Source organism: Ovis canadensis, chromosome 1 (assembly GCF_042477335.2).
Source record: "Ovis canadensis isolate MfBH-ARS-UI-01 breed Bighorn chromosome 1, ARS-UI_OviCan_v2, whole genome shotgun sequence".
In the NCBI taxonomy this organism is placed as follows: domain Eukaryota; kingdom Metazoa; phylum Chordata; class Mammalia; order Artiodactyla; family Bovidae; genus Ovis; species Ovis canadensis.
Window position 1 is genome coordinate 30,030,393 of NC_091245.1, and position 19,438 is coordinate 30,049,830.

The 19,438-nt window shown below is 43.6% G+C and overlaps 1 protein-coding gene and 1 non-coding gene across 2 annotated transcripts in view; one reads left to right on the forward strand and one right to left on the reverse strand.

The window, feature by feature from the left end:
- DHCR24 (24-dehydrocholesterol reductase) overlaps nt 1–12,022 on the reverse strand; it is a 34,380-nt gene extending 22,358 nt beyond the window's left edge. Inside the window, exons 1-2 of the mRNA XM_069561569.1 lie at nt 11,333–12,022; nt 6,885–7,040 (exon numbers count right to left, since the gene is read on the reverse strand). Coding sequence (XP_069417670.1) covers nt 6,885–7,040; nt 11,333–11,563 — 387 coding nt within the window. The 5' untranslated portion in view covers nt 11,564–12,022. The remainder of the gene's footprint in view (nt 1–6,884; nt 7,041–11,332) is intronic.
- LOC138431634 (small nucleolar RNA SNORA8) lies at nt 328–474 on the forward strand. The gene has a single exon (XR_011253785.1). It is a non-coding gene; the product is annotated as a small nucleolar RNA SNORA8 (small nucleolar RNA).
- Nucleotides 12,023–19,438: the final 7,416 nt, after the last annotated feature.

Genomic DNA, 19,438 nt, shown 5'->3' on the forward strand with positions numbered 1-19,438 from the left:
CTACCTTCATTGAATGGGGCCTCTGGCAGTGGGTTTGCTAGGGTTTAATTTTTATACTTGTATATTTATTTATAATTTAATCTTTATACTTAATACTTAGTTTTTCTTCTAGAAGAAGAAATACTCATTTATTTGAAAGAAACAGCATACACAAAGAAGATAAAAATCATTAAATCTAGTTCTTTCAAGTATCAATTTTACTATTCTGACTATATCTCCTTTCAATATTTTTCCATGCATATCTATATTGCTATTTTTTGTTTTAATACAACACACACACAAACACACTTCTAACATAGACTTGTTTTTTTCTAAAAAAACTAATTCTATACTGTGACATCATTCCTTGTCATTAAATGCTCCTGGAAAACATGATTTTTGTTCAAAGGACAGTACAATATTAATTCAGTATCTGGCATCACTGGTTTACTTGGCTCTGTTCATGTTAAACCTGGTATTTCTACTGATACAGTATTCCTATAATTTTTTACACTGTTCAGTTTGATATAACCTTCGAGGCAGATCCATCTCTTCTGACCTTAAACATGGTCTTAAAATAAGCTGCTTGAGGAAAGCGAAAAGTGAAAGTGAAGTCACTCAGTCGTGTCCAACTCTTTGAGACCCCATGGACTGTAGCTTACCAGGCTCCTCCGTCCATGGGATTTTCCAGGCAAGAGTACTGGAGTAGGTTGCTATTTCCTTCTCCAGGGGATCTTCCTGAACCAGGGATCAAACCCAGGTCTCCCGTATTATAGACGCTTTACCATCTGAACCACCAGGGAAGGCAAGCTGCCTGAGGAAAGTGGATCACAGAGACTGCAGTAGGGGAATTCTGAAGTGTGTCCATATTCCACTGGAGATCAAAGAAGCCCAACTAAAAGAATTGTGGACTGACTGACATGAAAACTGTGGGCTGAGCAAACATTATTTTTGAAAGGGCTGTCTTGAAGATTATGACTCAGACATTGGAGGAACCAAGGTGATTGGCAGTAGAAAAAAATCAGACCATGTGAAATTCCTTAAAAATTTGTTGACTTGAATAATTTTGCCTGTGTCACCATAAAAACAAACAAACTTTTACACTTAAAAAAAAAAGACAGACACATGAACGTGTCATCAAGTGGTCTTCTGCTTCCTGTCCAGATGGAGCAAAAAGAACTAGCTTAACCCTACTGCCTGGAAAAAAAGGACAAAATAAACGAAACAGGAGTTTTCAACACAGTGAACACCAGACAATGAAGTTAACGATTTCTAAGAGACAGAAAATCAACAGGGTGAGTTCTGTGGCTGCCCCAGCTAGCCACCTGGAGTTAGGCAGTATAGGAAGGGGAGTCCTGTGGACTCTGAGTTGAGGGCCCGATAAGACAAAGGTGAGCAGAGTCTGCAGGACAGAGTGCTGGGGAGGAGAGAGCTGCTGAGAGAAAACTCTGAAGGACTGCCAAAGTGCCCACTGAGTATTCCGCTGGGAACTGATGGGCACACAGGAGTAAATTATCCAAGGCTGAGGTCAGGGAAAGAGCCTGGAAGGTGACAGAGCCATGGGCTCACACAGGGCAGGAAATACTATTCACTCCCAGAGTCCAGACTGGAAGACTTTACAACCTTTAGGGCAACAGGTAGAGTGCTTCTAAGGGTCTTGCCTCAGCAGCAGGGAATAACTGCCCCTAGATTACACGCTACTTCAACCCTACCTGAAAACCCAATACCCAACTAGATCAAACTCTTTCCCAGTAACTTGGCTATATCTCAGAACAAAGCTCAGGAAGATTTCAGGGGTACAGAAATATCCAGTGCCCAATAAGGTAAAATCCATGACGTCTAGAATCCAAAGTTCACTAGGCATGCAGAGAGGCAGGAAAATTCAACCCATCCTGAGGGGAATAATCAATCTGTCTTGATAAAAACAGACCCCAAACTGATAGATATTAGAATCAGCAAATAAGGGCATTAAAATAATTATTACTATAACCCTTATGTTCAAAAAGTTAAGTAGAGACATTTAAAAGGCAGTATGAAGATCCAAATCAAACTTCTAGAAATGAAAACCACAATGTTGGAGATGAAAAATACACTGATTAGGACTGATGTCAAATTAGACACTGCAGAAGAAGAGCAGTGAATTTAAATACACAGCAATAGAAACTGTCCAAAATGAAATATACGGTGGGGGGTGGGGAACTTTTATGAATAGCGTATCAGAGCTGAGCTATGAAACAACGTCAACTGGCCCAACTTATGTGTAATAGCAGTCCTCAAAGGAGAGAGGAAGAGAAAGAAAAACTACTTGAAGAAATAATGACCCTTGAATTTTCAAATATGATGAAAAATTACATGGCTCCCAAGCACAAGAATTATGAAGAAAACTATACCATGACACATCATAATAATTGCTTAAAACTAGTTACAAAGAGAAAATCTTAAAGGCAGCCAAAGGAAAAAGATATGTTACACACAAAGCATGAGAGATTTCTTATTAGAAATAATGCAAGTAAGAAGATGCTGGAGTATCTTCAAAGTACTGAAGGAAAAAGACTCGTCAACCTGGAATTCCAGACCCACTGAAAATATCTTTCAGAAATGAAGGCAACCTCATAGCCATTAGGATGGCTATTATTAAGCACAAAACAAAACCAGAAAATTACAAGTGCTGGTAAGGATTTAAAAAAATTAAAACCCTTGTGCACTCTTGGTAGGGATGTTAAATGGTACAATCACTGTGGAAAACAGTACAGCCATTCCTTAAAAAATTAAAGATAGAACTGCCAAGTGAGACAGCAATTCCACTTCTGGGTCTATACCCAAAATAATTGAAAGCAGGGTCTTGAAATGATATCTCTACACCCATGTGCATAGCAGCATTATTCACAATAGGTAAAACATAGAAGCAACCCAAGTGTCCATGGATGAACGAATGCATAAGCTAAATGTAGTACAGATATAAAATGGAATATTATCCAACCTTAAAAAAAGAAGAAAATTCTGCAATATGCTATAACGTGAATAAACCTAGAAGACATTTTGCTAGGGAAAAAAAGCTAGTCATAAAAGGACAAATACTGTATGGTCCACTTACATGAGGTACTTGGAGTGGTCAAAATTATAGAGACAGACAGTAGAGAGTGGTTGCCAGGGTCTAGGGAGAGGGACGATTAGGGAGCTATTGTTTCATGGGGGGAGAATTTCAGTTTTACAAGAAGAAAAGAGTTATGGCAATGGATGGTGGTGGGGACTGAAAGACAGTCGCATGGGTTTAATGCCACTGAATGACTCACTTAAAAACGATTAAGACGGAAGTTCCCCAGTGGTCCAGTGGTTAGGAATCTGCCTACCATTGTGCGAGATCCCCTGGAGAAGGAAAAGGCAACCCACTCCAGTACTCTTGCCTGGAAAATCCCACGGATGGAGGAGCCTGGTAGGCTACCGTCCATGGGGTCTCAAAGAATTGGACACGACTGAGTGACTTCACTTTCACAGAGACACACACAACTGAATCATTTTGTTGTACAGCAGAAATTAACACATTGGAAATCAATTATACTTTAAATTTTAAAATGGCACACATATACTGATCTATGAAACAAAAACACTCACAGACAGAGAGGACAGACTTGTGGTTGCCAAACTGAGTGGCAGGGCAGATGGATGGACTGAGAGTTTGGAATTAGCAGATGCAAACTATTATCTTTAGAATGGATACACAACGAGGTCCTACTGTATAGCACAGGGAACTATATTCAGTATTCTGTAATAAGTCACAATGAAAAAGAATATATACATATACATTTATACATATATTCTGCTGTACTTTGCTGTACAGCAGAAATTAACACAACAGTGTAAACAACTAGACTTCCAATAAAAGAAATTTTTTTAAAAAGGTAGTTTCACAATGATAAAGGGATCAATTAATCAAGAGGAAATAAAAATCCCAAGCATTTGTATACCTAGTAATAGAGCTTCAAATTATATAAGTAAAACTGTAAGAAGTGCAAGAGATAAAAACAAATCTATAATCACAGACAGAGATTTCAATATCCCCCTTTCAATAACTGACAGAATAAGTAGAGAGAAAATTCATAAGGATACAGAAAACTTGAACAACACTATCAACGAACTTGACCTAATTGACACTTACAGTACACATCATCCCCAAACAGAATATACATTCAAAAACAAACAAAAAAGGTTCAAAAACAAAAAAAAGGTACAGGAACATTTATCAAGTAGACTGTATTCTAGCCCATACAGTAAGTCTCAGTAAGCCAAAAAGCATTTTAATCATATAAAGTATGTTTTCTGACAACTGTATTAAATTAGAAATCAGTAATAGTAAGATCTCTGGAAAACTCCTAAATATCTGGAGACTAAATAACATGCTTCTGGGTCAAAGCAGATATCAAAAATGAAACTAGAAAGTAATCTGAATTGAATGAAATGGTAAGATATCAGATTTGGGGACAGCTCTAAAACAGTGCTTAGGGGGAAATTTATAGCACTAAATATCCATAATAGACATAAAGAAATGTCTAAGTCAATGACCTCAGCTGTTATCTTAAAAAACTAGACAAAGAAGAGTAAAATTAAACCCAAAGTCAGCATAAGAAATTAACAAAGATCAAAGCAGAAGTCAGTGAAATAGAAAACCCAAAAAAGAGAGAGAGAAAAATCAATGAAACCAAAAGCTGGTTCTTTGAGAAGATCGGTAAAATTGATTAACTTCTAGTCAGATTGCTAAGGAGGAAAAGGGAGCAGACACAAATGATCAGTATCAGAAATCAAAGACATGACATCATCACAGATTCTACACATGTCCACAAGGCAGTAAGGGAATATTACAATAACTTTACGTCAATCAGCTACACAACTCAATAAAATGGACAAATACCTTCAGACACAAACTGCCACAGCTCACCAAGAAGAAACAAATAAACTGAAGAGCCCCATATCTATTTTTAAAAAACTTAATTTGTAGTTAAAAACCTGCTTGCAAAGAGAACTCCAGGTTCAGACGGCTTTGCTGGTTAATTCCATTGACTTTTAAATAACAAAACCAATTCTATACAAGCTCCTCCAGAAAAGTGAAAAGGAAGGAATACGTTCCAACTCATTATTTTGGACTTACTAATATAAAGCTATAGTATTCAAGACAATGTGTTCTTGGCATACAGACAGGCAAATAGATAGATCAACAGAACAGCAGAGTCCAGAAAAAGACCTGAAAATATGGACAACTGATGTCAGCAAAGGTGCAAACACAATTCAGTGGAGAAAGGGCTGTCTTTTCAACAAGAGGCTGGAACAATTGGAAATCCACGTGCAAAAAAAAAATTTTGGACCCATATCTCATATCAAATGCAAACTCAAAATGAATCACAGTGCTAAGCGTAAACCCTAAAAATATAATACTTCTGGAAGAAAACAAAGAGAAAACCTTTGAGACATAGAGAAGGGCAAGATTTTTTAAGTAAAACACTAAAAGCACAATCCATAAAAGAAATTACTAAACTGGACTTTATAAAAATTAAAACAACTTCTGGTTTTCAAAAGACAAGCCAAACACCAGGGGAAAATATATGCAAACTGTATATCTGATGAAAGTCTTGCTTCTAGAATATAGTAAGAAAACAAACAACCCAATTAAAAATTTTTAGCAAAAGACCTGAACAAGTACTTCACCACAGGCATATAAACAGCATATATGCACATGAAGAGATGCCCAACATCATTCATTACTCGTTAACAGTTAAAAATCACACTGAGATACCTACAATTGAATGGCTAAAATTAACTATACCAAGTTTACAATGATATGGAGCAACTAGAACACTTGTGGAGATGTAAATGTTACAACTACTTTAGAAAATAATTTGACAGGTTCTTGGAAAGTTAACCATACACCTACCATACGACCCAGTGACTCCACTGCCAGGTATTTACCTCAAAAAAGGACAAATGTCCACACAACAATTTGGACTATATCCAAATGTTCTTCACCCTTTTACTTGTAATAGACCCAAATTGGAAACAACCCAAATGTCCATCAATAAGTGAAAGGATAAACAAACTGTGATTGGAATACTACACAGCAATAAAACAATGTACTTCTGATACATGGATGAATCTGAGAATAATTATGCTGAGTGAAAGAAGCCATACAAAAAAAGAGAGAGGGTACATGATACATGTTCTATGTATAAAAACTCGATGTGCAGTTTATTGTATGTCAAGTATATGGCAATAAAGCTGTTAAGGGGGAGGAAAAGGCACAGGGAAATTAAGTAACTTGGACAAGGCGTCACAACAAAATGCCATCATGTGGCTATACCATATATAACAACTCCCTACTATTGGATATCATATTGTCTTTGATTAAAAATAAAGTTGTGATATAATATCTCTCTCTTTCTCTTGTCTTTATTTCCCTTTTCTGAGAGCCCGGTTCAAGTAGTAGAAATACTAGATAGACCAAAGAGGATTCACACATTCAAGTGGGTCCCCAGAAAGCTTGGAACGAGGCCTACCCTCTGAGCTACCTCCACAGTCCCATTTTCACCAGCACACTTCCTTACTGGGAAGAGGTAAACAGGGTCATTCTTGCCCATGAGTTCCCCATCCCTGTGTTCCTGTGGAGTGGCAGATAATCAAAGAATCGCCCTGAGCTCTCAGTCCGCCCACCTGTGAGAGGGGGCTATGACCAGTCTCTGCCAAAGCTGTGAGGCTCTGCAGGATGACAATGGTGGGCAGAGCCATCTATGATGACCAAGGGCCTTGTTCCCGTTCACTCTGGGATGCCTGTGGCTAAAATTATCTCCCTGTGAGTCATCTGCACCGGGTGCAGTTCCCCATCCACTCCCAGAGCCCGAGAACCGTGCCACTTCTCTCACCTGTTTTTTGGTGTCCACCTCCAGAATGTCCATCAGGTTGATCATGATGTTTTTGTGTGTCTTCTTGTACTTTCCAACCCGCAGTGAGACGGTGAGCCAGCCAGGCCGCCCCGTGCACATGAAGGTCTTGCTGCCCTGCTCCTTCCATTCCCGCACCTGCAGACACGGGCAGAGGCTGAGCTGGCCCCCCCAGGGATCCCCTGACAGCTTATAGCCCTGCCTTCAGGAGAAGGGGCGGGGAACAGTGCCTTTACTTGTAGGCAATTATTTACTGAGGCCTGAATCCTTCCAGACACCTGGAGGAGTGGGATGATGAAAGGCCCACTGGCCTTACCCTCTGGACTCTCCTTGGCTAGTGAGGCCGACAGAAAAGTCAAAGTGTTGCCACACCACAAAGCAAAATGAAGAAAGAGCTGGAAAGCAGGATCAAAGTGCTTTGAAAACACTTATTCTAACTGCAAAGTTCAGGGCAGGTGTTATATTGGAAATAATAACAACCACACAAATGATAACTATTGGGTTGGCTGAAAAGTTTGTTCAGGTTTTCACGTAAACCCAAACAAATTTTTTGTTCAACCCGGTATCTATAAGCTGTCCCCACTGTGCCAGCTACCTGTTGTGTCTTGTTTCGTTTAATTCTTACAACAACCCAGGTGTTTGGGATGATCCGCCTCCTTGTGCATATGAAGAAAATGAGAAGCAAAATAACTTGCCCAACATTACACAACTGCTGAAAGGCAAAGCCCAGATTCACCATCAGGACTACCCAACTTCAGGCCTGAAAGGATAAATGGGCTTATATTAATAGGCAACGGAGTAACAGCTAACACCTACTGAAGCTGATTATGTGCCAAGCCCTGTTCTAAGCATCTGTGCATGTTATCTCATGTATCACTCTGAGTGGGAGGGAACCAGAAAAGGAGGCCAGATTCACCATCAGACATGGAAGGAAGAACTTCGGTTAAAGCTCTGCTATAAGTGACCTGAACACAAAACACACAGAACAAATAGCTCAGGAGGAACATGGGAGGAAGCAAACCCTTCTTGCTGATGGAAAATGGCAGGGAGGTGGATATCTGCTGCTGTGACCTGCAACCATCCGTGTCCTCTTCATGTGCTTCTAACAGTCCCATCTTTCTTTGGTCCGGGTGATGCTGATTGTCCCCTGCCCCCAGAGATGGGCACATGACTGAGGTCTGACTCCATCCCCCAGGCCACAGTGACCAGTTCAGGGACGGGCCTGTGATCCAAGTTAAGCCAATTAAGACCGATTCCAGAAGAGGCCCTCTCACTTTACTGGAGTTGCTAGGCTGGCTGGATATAAGCCAGACACTGCTGGGGCCCCTGCAGGGAGACAGCCTCCCTGAGAATGAAGTCAACTCAGAACAAAGCAGAGCCAAGAATGACAGCTGGGTGGAAAGACAGAGACTGACGCTGGATCTAGTGAAGTCTGAGCCGCTTTTATTCCTGGACTTTTCTCTCTTCTTTTTGGCCAGACCCTGTGGCAGGTGGGAATCTTAGTTCCCAGACCAGGGGTTGAACTCATGCCCCCTGCATTAGAAACTCAGAGTAAGGGCAGGGTCTTAACCACTGGACTGCCCAGCAAGTCCTACTTCTGGACTTTTCAAGACCTGGCTCAGTAAAGCCCCCTTTTGCTCAAGCCAGTTGGAGCTGAGTTTCTGTCACTTGCAATCGAGAGTCCTAGAATAGGCTGCATTGAAACTTATCAGGCAACATGGGGAAGTTCAACATGGGGAAGAACTGTTCTGTGATCAGAGAGGCCAGGGTCCCATGTGAAGCAGAGGTTTCGCACAGAGGGATGTAACTGAGACAGGGATTCCTATGAGCAGGGTGTGACCAAGCAGACTTTGCCCCTGCCCAACTCTGCAGTCCCAGGACTTAATACAAACCTGGAGGTGAGCAGGATGCACTGGGAGAGCTGCATGTAGCCACGAATGGGAACTGGGGGTGGAGGATAGGACGGGAACATGAGGTGAATGTGGAGTTCATCAAGTCTGAAACACTGGTTGGGATGGATCCTGATGGGAGCCAACCAAGATTTTGGGCAGGGAGGTAATCCCGCGGCACCATGCTCTTATGGCAGAGCAAGCCAGAGAGAGTTGGGCAGGGCCCAGGAATTGGGCAACCCGTCAGGTAGCTATCACCACTTTCCAGGAGTGAGGCAACAGAACCAGACCTCCAGGGTAGAATGGAAAGGGTTGGGAAAGAAGCAACGTCAGAGCTCAGGTTCAGAGATTGAGCTGACCTGGGTTCCAGACCCATTTACTAGCTATATCATCTTAGGCACATGACTCACAGTTTGAGTCTCAATATATTCTCCATTTGTAGAACAGGTGCAAGATCATCCAGGGTGGCCCTTTCCTGGTAAGTGGCCAGGGGTGACCTCTGAAAATGGTTTACTATTTACTTGACCCAGAAAACCCCACAAAATTATGCAAATCAAGAGGTTTGAACCTTTGTGTTCACTTTAAGAACACCCGTGAAACTGCCCAGGCCATTAAGAGTATACATATCCGAAAAGCCACCAAGTATCTGAAGGGTGTCACTCAACAGAAGCAATGTGTGGCATTCTGCCGTTACAACTGGAGCTTGTAGGTGGGCCCAGGCCAAACAGTGGGGCTGGACACAGGGTTGCTGGCCCAAAAAAGAGTCCTGAATCCTTACTGCACATGCTCAAAAGTGCAGAGAGTAATGGTGAATTTAAGGACTTAGATGTAGCTTTTCTGGTCATTGAGCCTCAAGATGCAGCTCAGGACTTACAGAGCTCATGGTCGGATCGACCTGTACGTAACTCTCTCTGCCATACTGAGATGATCCTTACTGATAAACAGCAGATCGTTCATCAACCAGAAGAGGATGCTGCACGAAAGAAAAGGATACCCCAGAATAAACTGAAGAAACGAAAACTTATAGTCCAGGAAAAGCTGCCACCAAAAAAATAAATGCAAAAAACCCCCCACAAAGACATATCAGCAAGGCGGTGAGGATGAAAAATAATGAACATCAGTGGCACAGAGCGTGGCACAGGGTAGGGCCACAGCAGTGGGTTGGTCTGGCAAGGCCCCTTGTCTTCCTGTCCCTAATGTTGCTGTTTAGTCACTCAGTTGTGTCCAACTCTGTGACTCCATGGATTGACTGTAGCCTGCCAGGCTCCTCTGTCCATGGGATTCCCCAGGAAAAAATTACTGGAGCAGGTTGCCATTTCCTTCTCCAGAGGACCTTCCTAACCCAGCGATTCTGCATTGCAGGAAGATTCTCTACCACTGGGCCACAGGGGAAGCCCTTTGGTTTAGCTTAGGTTCAGAAGTGCTCACTGTGCTGCTTTGGGCCAGGACTCATTGGACAGAGAGGAGTCACCAGTCTGCCTTCAGGGAGCTCACATTCTGATAGGGGAGATAAGCAGGGAAACTGAGAATCTGAGCACATAGAAAGAACTAGGAAACGGTGCATTCGAGACCCAAAGTAGGAAGGGCTCTGGAGCTGTGACTGACTAGCACAATCCATGGCAGCCTGAGCAAAGGGCTTCCAGATGCTGCCTGCTCCCACCAGGTCCAAGGTCTATCCCTCCCAGCCGGGGCTCTCCGCATTCTTCTTCACGCTCTTATTGGCAGCACTCGGCCAGCAGCAAACAGAACATGGAGGCTGCAACACCTGTGGTGAGGGTGACTGCAGGAAACAGCAGCTCTGTGCAACCCAAGGCCAGTAAGAAAGGAACATACGGAGGGGCAGAGGGCGCCAAGAAACTGCCCAGGCCTGGTGTTCATGCCTGATGTCCATTCTGGCGATGGCACAGAAGGACGAGGCTCAGCTGTGAGCTGCAGCAGGCGTACGGGTTCTGTGAGCGCTGACATAGGGAAGGATACTGCCTTAAGAGTGAGCGCCTGGCGCAGGGTCTGCGAGGCTCCCCACCCTGGTGTGGTGCTACCGTCTTTAGTCACTTTAATCCTCTAATCTAAGCACGTGAAAAATGTTCAGCTTCTTGCTACAGAGTAAACTCCAAACTGAAGCCCCCGCCCGCAACCTAGCTTCAAACTGACTTTTGGACCTTCCGCCCCTCCCCTCATATGCTCACACGTTCCCCAGATCAATCCCGCTACTTCCCAGTCACCAGCGCCAGGGGCACTTCCTTGAAGCCCGGCTCCTCTTCTGAAATCATCTGGGCCTGGTGAGAGCTACCTGAGTACGATTCTTTACATCTCTCCTGATAACCTGCACGTACTCTGCACACAGTAGGCACTCCATAAATGTCGGAGCAATGTTCTATTCAACGCCTTTGCTTACTCCGTTCCCTCTTGGGAAGCACCCCCGCCCCCATCACATTTCTGTTGAGTTCAAATCTCGCTTAAATGGCACCTCTTCAGGGAAGCCCTTGCTCCGCGCCGCGCACCACTTCGCGCCTGGCTCCCGCCCCACCCAGCGCCGCTCACCTGCTTCTGGATGTCCCGCACGCGCTGTTCGTGCAGCCGCGGCGCGCTGCTGAGCTTGAACACCACCCAGGCGCGCACGTAGTAGTAGATGTCGAAGATGAGCGAGAGAGGTAGGAGGAAGAGGCACACAAACACCCAGCGCTGGTGGATGAGAACGAACTCTAGCCCCTTCACACGAACCCAGAGCAGGAAGAGCAGCGCGCACACGGCCAGCGACACAGCGGGCTCCATGGTGGAGCCGGTGGCGCGCCGCACGGGGGAGGCGGTTTGCGGGCTCGCGCCGCTTGTCACCGCCACCGGCTCCCCGCCTGCTTGCACTCGCAGCCGCCCGCCGCCGGCTCCCCTCGAGCCTAAGGACCCCTCGCCGTCTAGCGATTGGCTCGGGTCGCAAAGGTTCGGTGGGCCGAGACCCGGGTGGCGACCAATGGCGAGCCGCGCCGGGGATCGGACCAGGAACCCGCTGATTTTATTGGCTGCGGGAGCCTGTCCGCTCCACCCTCTTCTCCTCTCGGACACGCTGGGAGGGGGTGGACGGGGACCAGCGTGTCGGAGGGGTCTGCTGCGCTCTGCTCTGCCGGGGGCTGCGGGATTCGGAAGTCCAGGCCCTGGAAACTGAGGAGTAGCTCCCACACCGAGGGGAGAGGTTGCAACCCCCACCCCTCCTCCTTAGGTGGCGCCTCCTCCAGAGGCGCGTTAAGCAGTCACGCGTAGGGTTACCTCCCAGGGTGTCGGATCTGGGCGTCCCACGCTCTGGGATCGATCACCCTGCACTTTGGCCGAGGATGCCCATCTGGGCCAGGGAGGGTGGAAACCTGGCCTTGAAGTCTACAGGTCAAGTCAGTCTACCCTCAAGGCCAAGAAGCGCACCTTTTCATTTTTCCAGGCGCTTTCTCGAATTCATCTGAGTTACGCAACAGTTCGGCGCGGCGGGTAGTTTTGAACCCGTTTTATAGATGAGGAAACATTCTAGAAGGGTGAGGCCTGCCTCTGAACCCCTTTTGGAGGACTTTTGAAGCGCAGGCTAGGGCTGGCGCCCTTCCCCCTCTCCCGCAGGACTGAGCGGAAGGGGAAGACTTGGGGAAAGGACGGAAGGAAGAAGCCGACTCTGTAAACTTCCTAGTGCCCTCTCTGCCAGGCAGTGTTGCAGACACTGGGGCAGGGTGGTGAGCATAGCAGATGGCCCTGCCCTCTTGGAGGAGCTAATCCGGAGAAGCGCGACTGTTACCAGCAAAAGCTTCAATCCAGTGTCATTTGCATTGCACACGATCTTGCAGAGAGACAATTACTTCTGAAATTTTAGAAAGTATAGTGTTGTTGTTGTTGTTGTTTTTAATTTCAGAAGCCTAACATGGCTCACTAGGCCTTTCACTGGTTCTGCTTACCTCCCTACTTTCCTTTTTCACCTTTGCCCTAACAGGCACCCTTGAGCGGTTGCTGGGGACCCCCATCCGTTATTTCAGGTCTTTGATCAAGCTGACACTTCTGGCATGCCCTTTGCCATTCTATTCATAGCTAACATTACAGGTCCTTGAAGTCAGCTCAGGGCCACCTCTAAAACTACGTGTCCTTCCACTTTCAGGTGCCCATAAAATAGAGTGCATCTATTCTGTGTCATGGGGCTTCCCTGGTTGGTTCAGTGGTAAAGAATCCACCTGCCAATGCAGGAGACACGTGGATTTGATCCCTGGGTGGGGAAGATTCTCCCGGAGGAGGAAATGGCAATCCACTCCAGTATTCTTACTTGGGAAATCCTGTGAACAGAGGAGCCTGGTGAGCTACCGTTCATGGGATTGGGAAAGAGTTGGATTCTGACTTAAGAGACTCAATAACAACAACATTCTATATCACAATTCTTTTATATTATTTCATAGCCATCTCTGGGTGTCTCTCACTGTCACAAACTGTATTTCCACTTTCTAGCATAATACTTGGTGCACAGTGGACATGCCAGTGTTTGCTGACCAATGAATGAGTGAAGAATGTAGAGAGAGGCATGAACATTCAAAGATCAAAATAAAATAGTGAGAGGTGTTTGCACTGGGTTTCAAAAATGAGTCATCTAGACCTGTACACTCTTACACAATAGCTACTAGCTTCTGGTATGCGGCTAGTCCAGACTGAGACATTTTCAGTGTAAAACACGACCTGGATTTCAAAGAGAGTACAAAAAAGACAATGCAAAATACCTCATTATTAATTTTGACTTTGATTATTTTCCTTTTTAAGACTGAATAATATTCCATTTTTTAAGGTACCACAGTTTGCTTATCTGTTTATCCATTCATGGACACTTGGGTTGCTTCCATGTTTTAGCTCTTGTGAATAATTTTGCTGTAAACATGGGTGTGCAAATATCTTTCTGAAACCTTGCTTTTAATTCTTCTGGCATGTATCCAGAAGTGGAATTGCTGGATGGTATGGTAATTCTGTGTTTAATTTTTCAGCTGCCATATTGCTCACTGTTGCTGTACCAATATTTGTTGCTTTCTGGGGTATTTTTTTGACAGTAGTCATCCTAATGTTTGTGAGGTAGTATCTCACTGTGGTTTTGATTTGCATTTCCCTATTGATTAATGAGGTTGAATGTCTTTCATGTGCTTTTTGGCTATTCCTATGTCTTCTTTAGAGAAATGTCTATGAAATCCTTTGCCTATTTTGAATGGGTTTTGTCATTGTTGTGTTTTAGGAGTTCTCTATGTACTTTAGATATTATCCTTTATCAGATATACGATTTCTCCAGTTCTGTGAGTTGTTGGGCCATTAATTTTTGCCCAAGTCAAGGAAGCTCCCTTTGATAAAGAGTCTACTCACAAATTGTTGTTAATAAATGTGTATTATTTCCATGGAAACCTAGTTAGAATGCTTAGGAATAGGATGTTCTGGTTAACAAGTACTCAGGTTAACCAGGAATTACAGTTTGGCCATGTAACACTCTTTTTAAAATGTGAGTCCTCATTTCTTGCTTAATGAATAGACCCTAAACAACACAAATAATTTTACTTATTAAGGAGCTCAGTAAACACCAGAGTTCTAACAAAGAGCATTTTATTATATTTTTACAGAACAGCTACTGAGATCATTCTGGTCTTTATAACCAGTCTCAGGACTGGTAATACAGAGAACTGTTAATCTGAGTTTTTAATAAATGGAGACATTCAAACATAGAGAGCTTGAGAAACTTGCCTGATCAGTGTCTTAGTCTAGTGAATAGAGAAGTCCAGATATGGCTCCCATCTTCTGGATCTTTCCATCACTTGAATCTGCTGCCTTGATTATTACGTGAAACATCATTTCTTGTGGTTAGGATCTAGATATACAAAGTGGAAGCTTTAGAATAGAGTTTCTTGAAGTGTGTTCTGAGATAATCCACATCAGATTACTGGCTAAAATGCAGATTCCTGGATCCTACCACATCCCACTGAATCAAAATCTTCCCAGGTGAGGCCCAAGAGTCAGCTTTTTAAAAAAGTCTCCAAGTTATGCTTACACGTGCTAACATTTAGGAGATTGGATTAAATATATATTGACTCTGAAATGTCTCTAAGAATATTATCTTTGGTTTTAAATGAAGCCCTAGTGAGATTGTTTTTCCTTGCAAAGTGCAGCTTTTGCCTAAAAATCCAGTTTATCTAGAAAACTATAATAAGAAATAAGAAAACTATAATCTAGCATCTAGAGTATCAAGACTTTGCTTGTTTTATCACCTTGAGTGTCTTAAGAACAGTAAGCAATTTTTGAAGTCTCCAGGACAAGACTTTAACTCCATTCTAGGGGAGTTGGCTTTCTTATGCTAGTGGTTAGTCATTCATTCTTTTATTTACTCAGTCTCTCACTGGTGATGCTTTCTAACTCAAACACCAGCAACAACAAGGGTGTTTATTCTCTCATATAGCCAGAAGTCCTCGTGTAGATTGACCCAGAGTTGGTTAAGCCATTGGCTCAATGACAGCTTGAAAGACATTGTTCTTCCTGTTCTGCTTATTCTGTCTTTCCTAGGTTAGCTTCCCAGAAAATGGCCAGAGTGATCATGGTTCCAGGAGATCCATCAGGTATAGCAACATCCTGAGGGAAAATGGGGAATCATTCTTAAATGGATATTAACCATATATTCGGTAATTGTTGACATGCAGTAATTGTGCAATGTACTGGGGAATACCATAGTGAACTAGATACAGTCATTGCCCTGACAGATCATTGTGAAGGACCTGAACAGATGAATAGGCGACTGTGAATCAGTGTGTTAAGTACTAAGATAAGGATTTATAGGGTTCTATGGAAGCACATGAAGAGTTGTAAGTATTTTATATGTATGTGTATATATACAGTTGACCCTTGAAAAACATGGGTTTGAGCTGTGTGAGTCCACTTATATGTGGATTTCTTTCTTTAAATATATACTACAGAACTATTTGATTCCCAGTGGGTTGAATCTTGCACTTCCCTCAAATGGCTCATCATCAAGAGACAACTAAAGTTCCCATATTCATAAACATCTTCCTAGATATAACTCTGGGCCCATACACATATACATACATACATAATTCCCTAAAGGTCAACTCAATGTGAGCTTTACAATTTGCTTTATAAAAAATTAACCATAAGCTATAGACATTTAAAATGGTTTCCTTATATTCCAAAGGATGTGTGTATAGGTGTGTGTATGTGTGTTGGGGGGTAGGTGGGTGGGTGGGGCTTAACTGATTTAATCAGTCTTCTGTTGAAGGATCTTTATTTCCAAATTTTTGCTATGATAGGCAAAGTTCCAGTGAATTCCATTATCATCCCTGTTTTTGAACACAGTACACAAGTTGCACAGTCAAGGAACAAGGGACTTCATGAGGTCCAAAGCCTCTTAGGCAAAGTGTGGTTGTTGGACAGACAGCATTGGAATCACCTGGGAGATTGGTAGAAATGCAGAACCTTAGACTCCACCCTGGACTGACAGAATCAGAATCTTCATTTTAACAAGATCTTGTCTGGAGGAGAAGGGGACAGTTTGCCTGATAAACCTGAAAAGTGAACAGATACAACCCAGGCAACAATTTGGGGTGAGACTGGTCAGGATGGAGGATATAGCCTCTTGGAAGGAAGGCCTTGGGCCTGGGAGGACCCATAGGAAGAAATCCTGTGTGGCTGGAGCTTAAGGAAAGAAGAGTGGAGGAGGCAGGCAGGAGCCACGCCATGGTACTGATTCTGCACTTTACTTGGGGGCCAGAAAAACTATTAAAAATTTCAGAGTAATATACTCAGAATTTTAACAAGCAACCTGTATAAACAACAATATTTCCACGTTTCATTTGCATCTAAGTTTTCTCTTTTTTGGCTGTGCCACACAGCTTGCAGACTCTTAGCTCCCTGACAAGGACTGAATCCATGAGTGAACACTGCTGGCGATGGAATGAAACACCAACGCTGCAGAGTGGTTTGAATCTTTTTACTTTAGCTCCTTGCTTCTTACAGCTGCTTTATTTTATATCCTTTGCAAAACAATCTACAGGGCAAGTTGCCAAGCACTATGATTTAGTGACTATACAGTGCACAGTCACAGGGTGAGATAACCTTTACCTTAACTTATTTACTGCAGCTAAGACTTTGTTTTGGGGAACTTCCTTATCAACTTAGAATCCGTTTTGTCCCTGGGTCTGTTCCTTTTGAGGAATCAGAGAAACATCCTTGTGTGCAAGAAATGTTCTTTTCCCACGGGAACAAACAGAGGATTCTTAGCTGAACATCTCGTTTGCAAGAATGTTCAGCCCTGGTTGAGAGTCTTGTTTGCAAGCACTTCCCAACCTTCCTTATACCTTGTTCCCTACAGAACCCCATGAGTGGTCCAATTACACAGAACACTTAAAAAGGAGAGAAATTTTTCTGGCAGAACAGAAGAAGAGAAAAAGGAGAGGAATTGAGCACCTGTTGAATCAGGTCAGGCATGACATCCATCATCTTAATATAACCTTCAAAACAATACTGTAAATTAGGCATTGATGTGCCCTTGATGTATCAGTGTTTGGAGAGGTAAGGGAGCTGGACAAGGAAAATAATGTGCTGGGCACTTGACCTTCTAAGAAAACTATCATGAACCAGGCACACACAACTGGTATGGGTCCTGGCTTTGTTCAATTTCAACAAAGACCACAAGCATATAGTTCAACAGGCCAAAGCACAGTAAAAGTTTTTAACAAAATAAGCAGTTTCCTGCTTCTCCCTTCCCATACCCAGTCCTGCTTTCCTCTCTTGCACCTGGACTGTGAGCTCCTGGGGACAACAGGGCTGTCTCCTAGTTGCCCAGTGCCACAGAACCAGTGTCTCCAAGTCAGCTGTTCCCCAGCTTGATTTTGAATCAGAATCATTTCCGTTTCTCCCAACAAAATCAGAACGTCTCTTAAAACTAATCAGCAAATTAAGTATCACTACAAAGACTAACATCTATGAATCTTCATTTATTCAGTGCTCAGATCTCCAGTCACTCACCATTGGAAAAAACCCCCAAAGGCAGGTGGAAGTGTTAGTTGCTCAGTTGTGCCTGACTCTTTGTGACCCCATGGACTGCCAGACTCCTCTATCCATGGAATTCTCCAGGCAAGAATACTGGAGTAAGTAGCCATTCCTTTCTCCAGAGGATCTTCCCAACCCAGGGATCAAACTTGTGTCTCCCACATTGTGGCAAATTCTTTACTATCTGAGCCACCAGGGAAGCCTGGAGTAGAAGTTAGCAGTACCAACCTCATTTCCATAGTTCTGACTCCTCCAGACATTAACCTTGGGCTAGTTACTTGACCACTCTAGAAAAGTCCTGACATGTGGTAAATTCCCAGTGAATATCATCTGTCATCATCTTCCAGAAGATAAGGGTAAATGTCTTTGACTGTGTTCTAGGCCTATGGCTTCATTCCTTGGCAGAGACAAATGGTCCCAAAGTCACAGTCACCAACTTAATGTGTAAAGTGAAACTAGTGGTTGAATAAGCTTGGTGGCGTGATGTTCTGTGGGCAACAGGTGGAGGCACGGGCAACAGCGAGATGGAGCGAGGGTGAATTGCAGAGGGAGCAGGACAGCTCCCACACAACAGGAAAAGAGTCTGCGTGGCTTAATGGGGGACAAAGGGTTCTTCACTAAGCAGCCTTCCTGAGGGCATGGTTGTGGGCTTGACAGCTCTTTATAGTAATAGATTGCATAATAATCACTTGAAGCATCAATAAAAAGTCAACTATGTTCTGAGTAGGCTGTTCAGCCAGGCAAGGAGGCATGCAATGCCTTTTTAAAAGACCCCTGAGCTTAACTTTGGATGGCACCTCTTAGAGAAACTCAGTCTAAGCTCTTATATGCACAGAAGCAGTATGTCCTGGATTTTAGAAGTACACGGACCAAAAAGATGTTTTTGAAAACTGAAGACCATGACCAGGGCTGCCAACTGGTTATTTTGTGGTGCAAGAGAAGACTCTTGAGGGTCCCTCGGACAGCACAGAGATCAAGCCAGTCAGTCCTAAATAAAATCAGTCCTGAATATTCGTTGGAAGGACTGATGCTGAAGCTGAAGCTCCAATACTTTGGCCACCTTTTGTGAAGAACTGACTCATTGGAAAAGACCCTGATGCTGGGGAAGATTGAAGGTGGGAGGAGCAGGGGACAACAGAGGATGAGATGGTGGGTTGGATGGCATCACTGACTCGATGAACATGAGTTTGAGCAAGCTCTGGGAGTTGGTGATGGACAGGGAAGCTTGGCATGCTGCAGTCCATGGGGTCACAAAGAGTCGGACAGGACTGAGTGACTGAACTGAATTAAACTGAAAGAGACCCAGAAACAAACTAATGAGAGAACCACCATCTGTTATTATTTTTCCATGAAAGGAAGGAAATTATAATGTCAGAGAAAGTAGAAAAATCACAGTCTCAGACTAAGGGACAGTCCTTCAAATTGAGCACATTTGGTATTGCAAAATTCTTGCTTGCTGCATTTTATGATTTTTCTGACTTTCCTACACCTTCTGGAAGCATTGTTATGGGCCAGCCAGGTTGACCTGGAATTTTGAAACTACTGCTTTCTGGAGCAGAAAGTTGCCAAGTGTGGGCCCAGACCAGCAGTAGCACCACCACTTGGGAACTC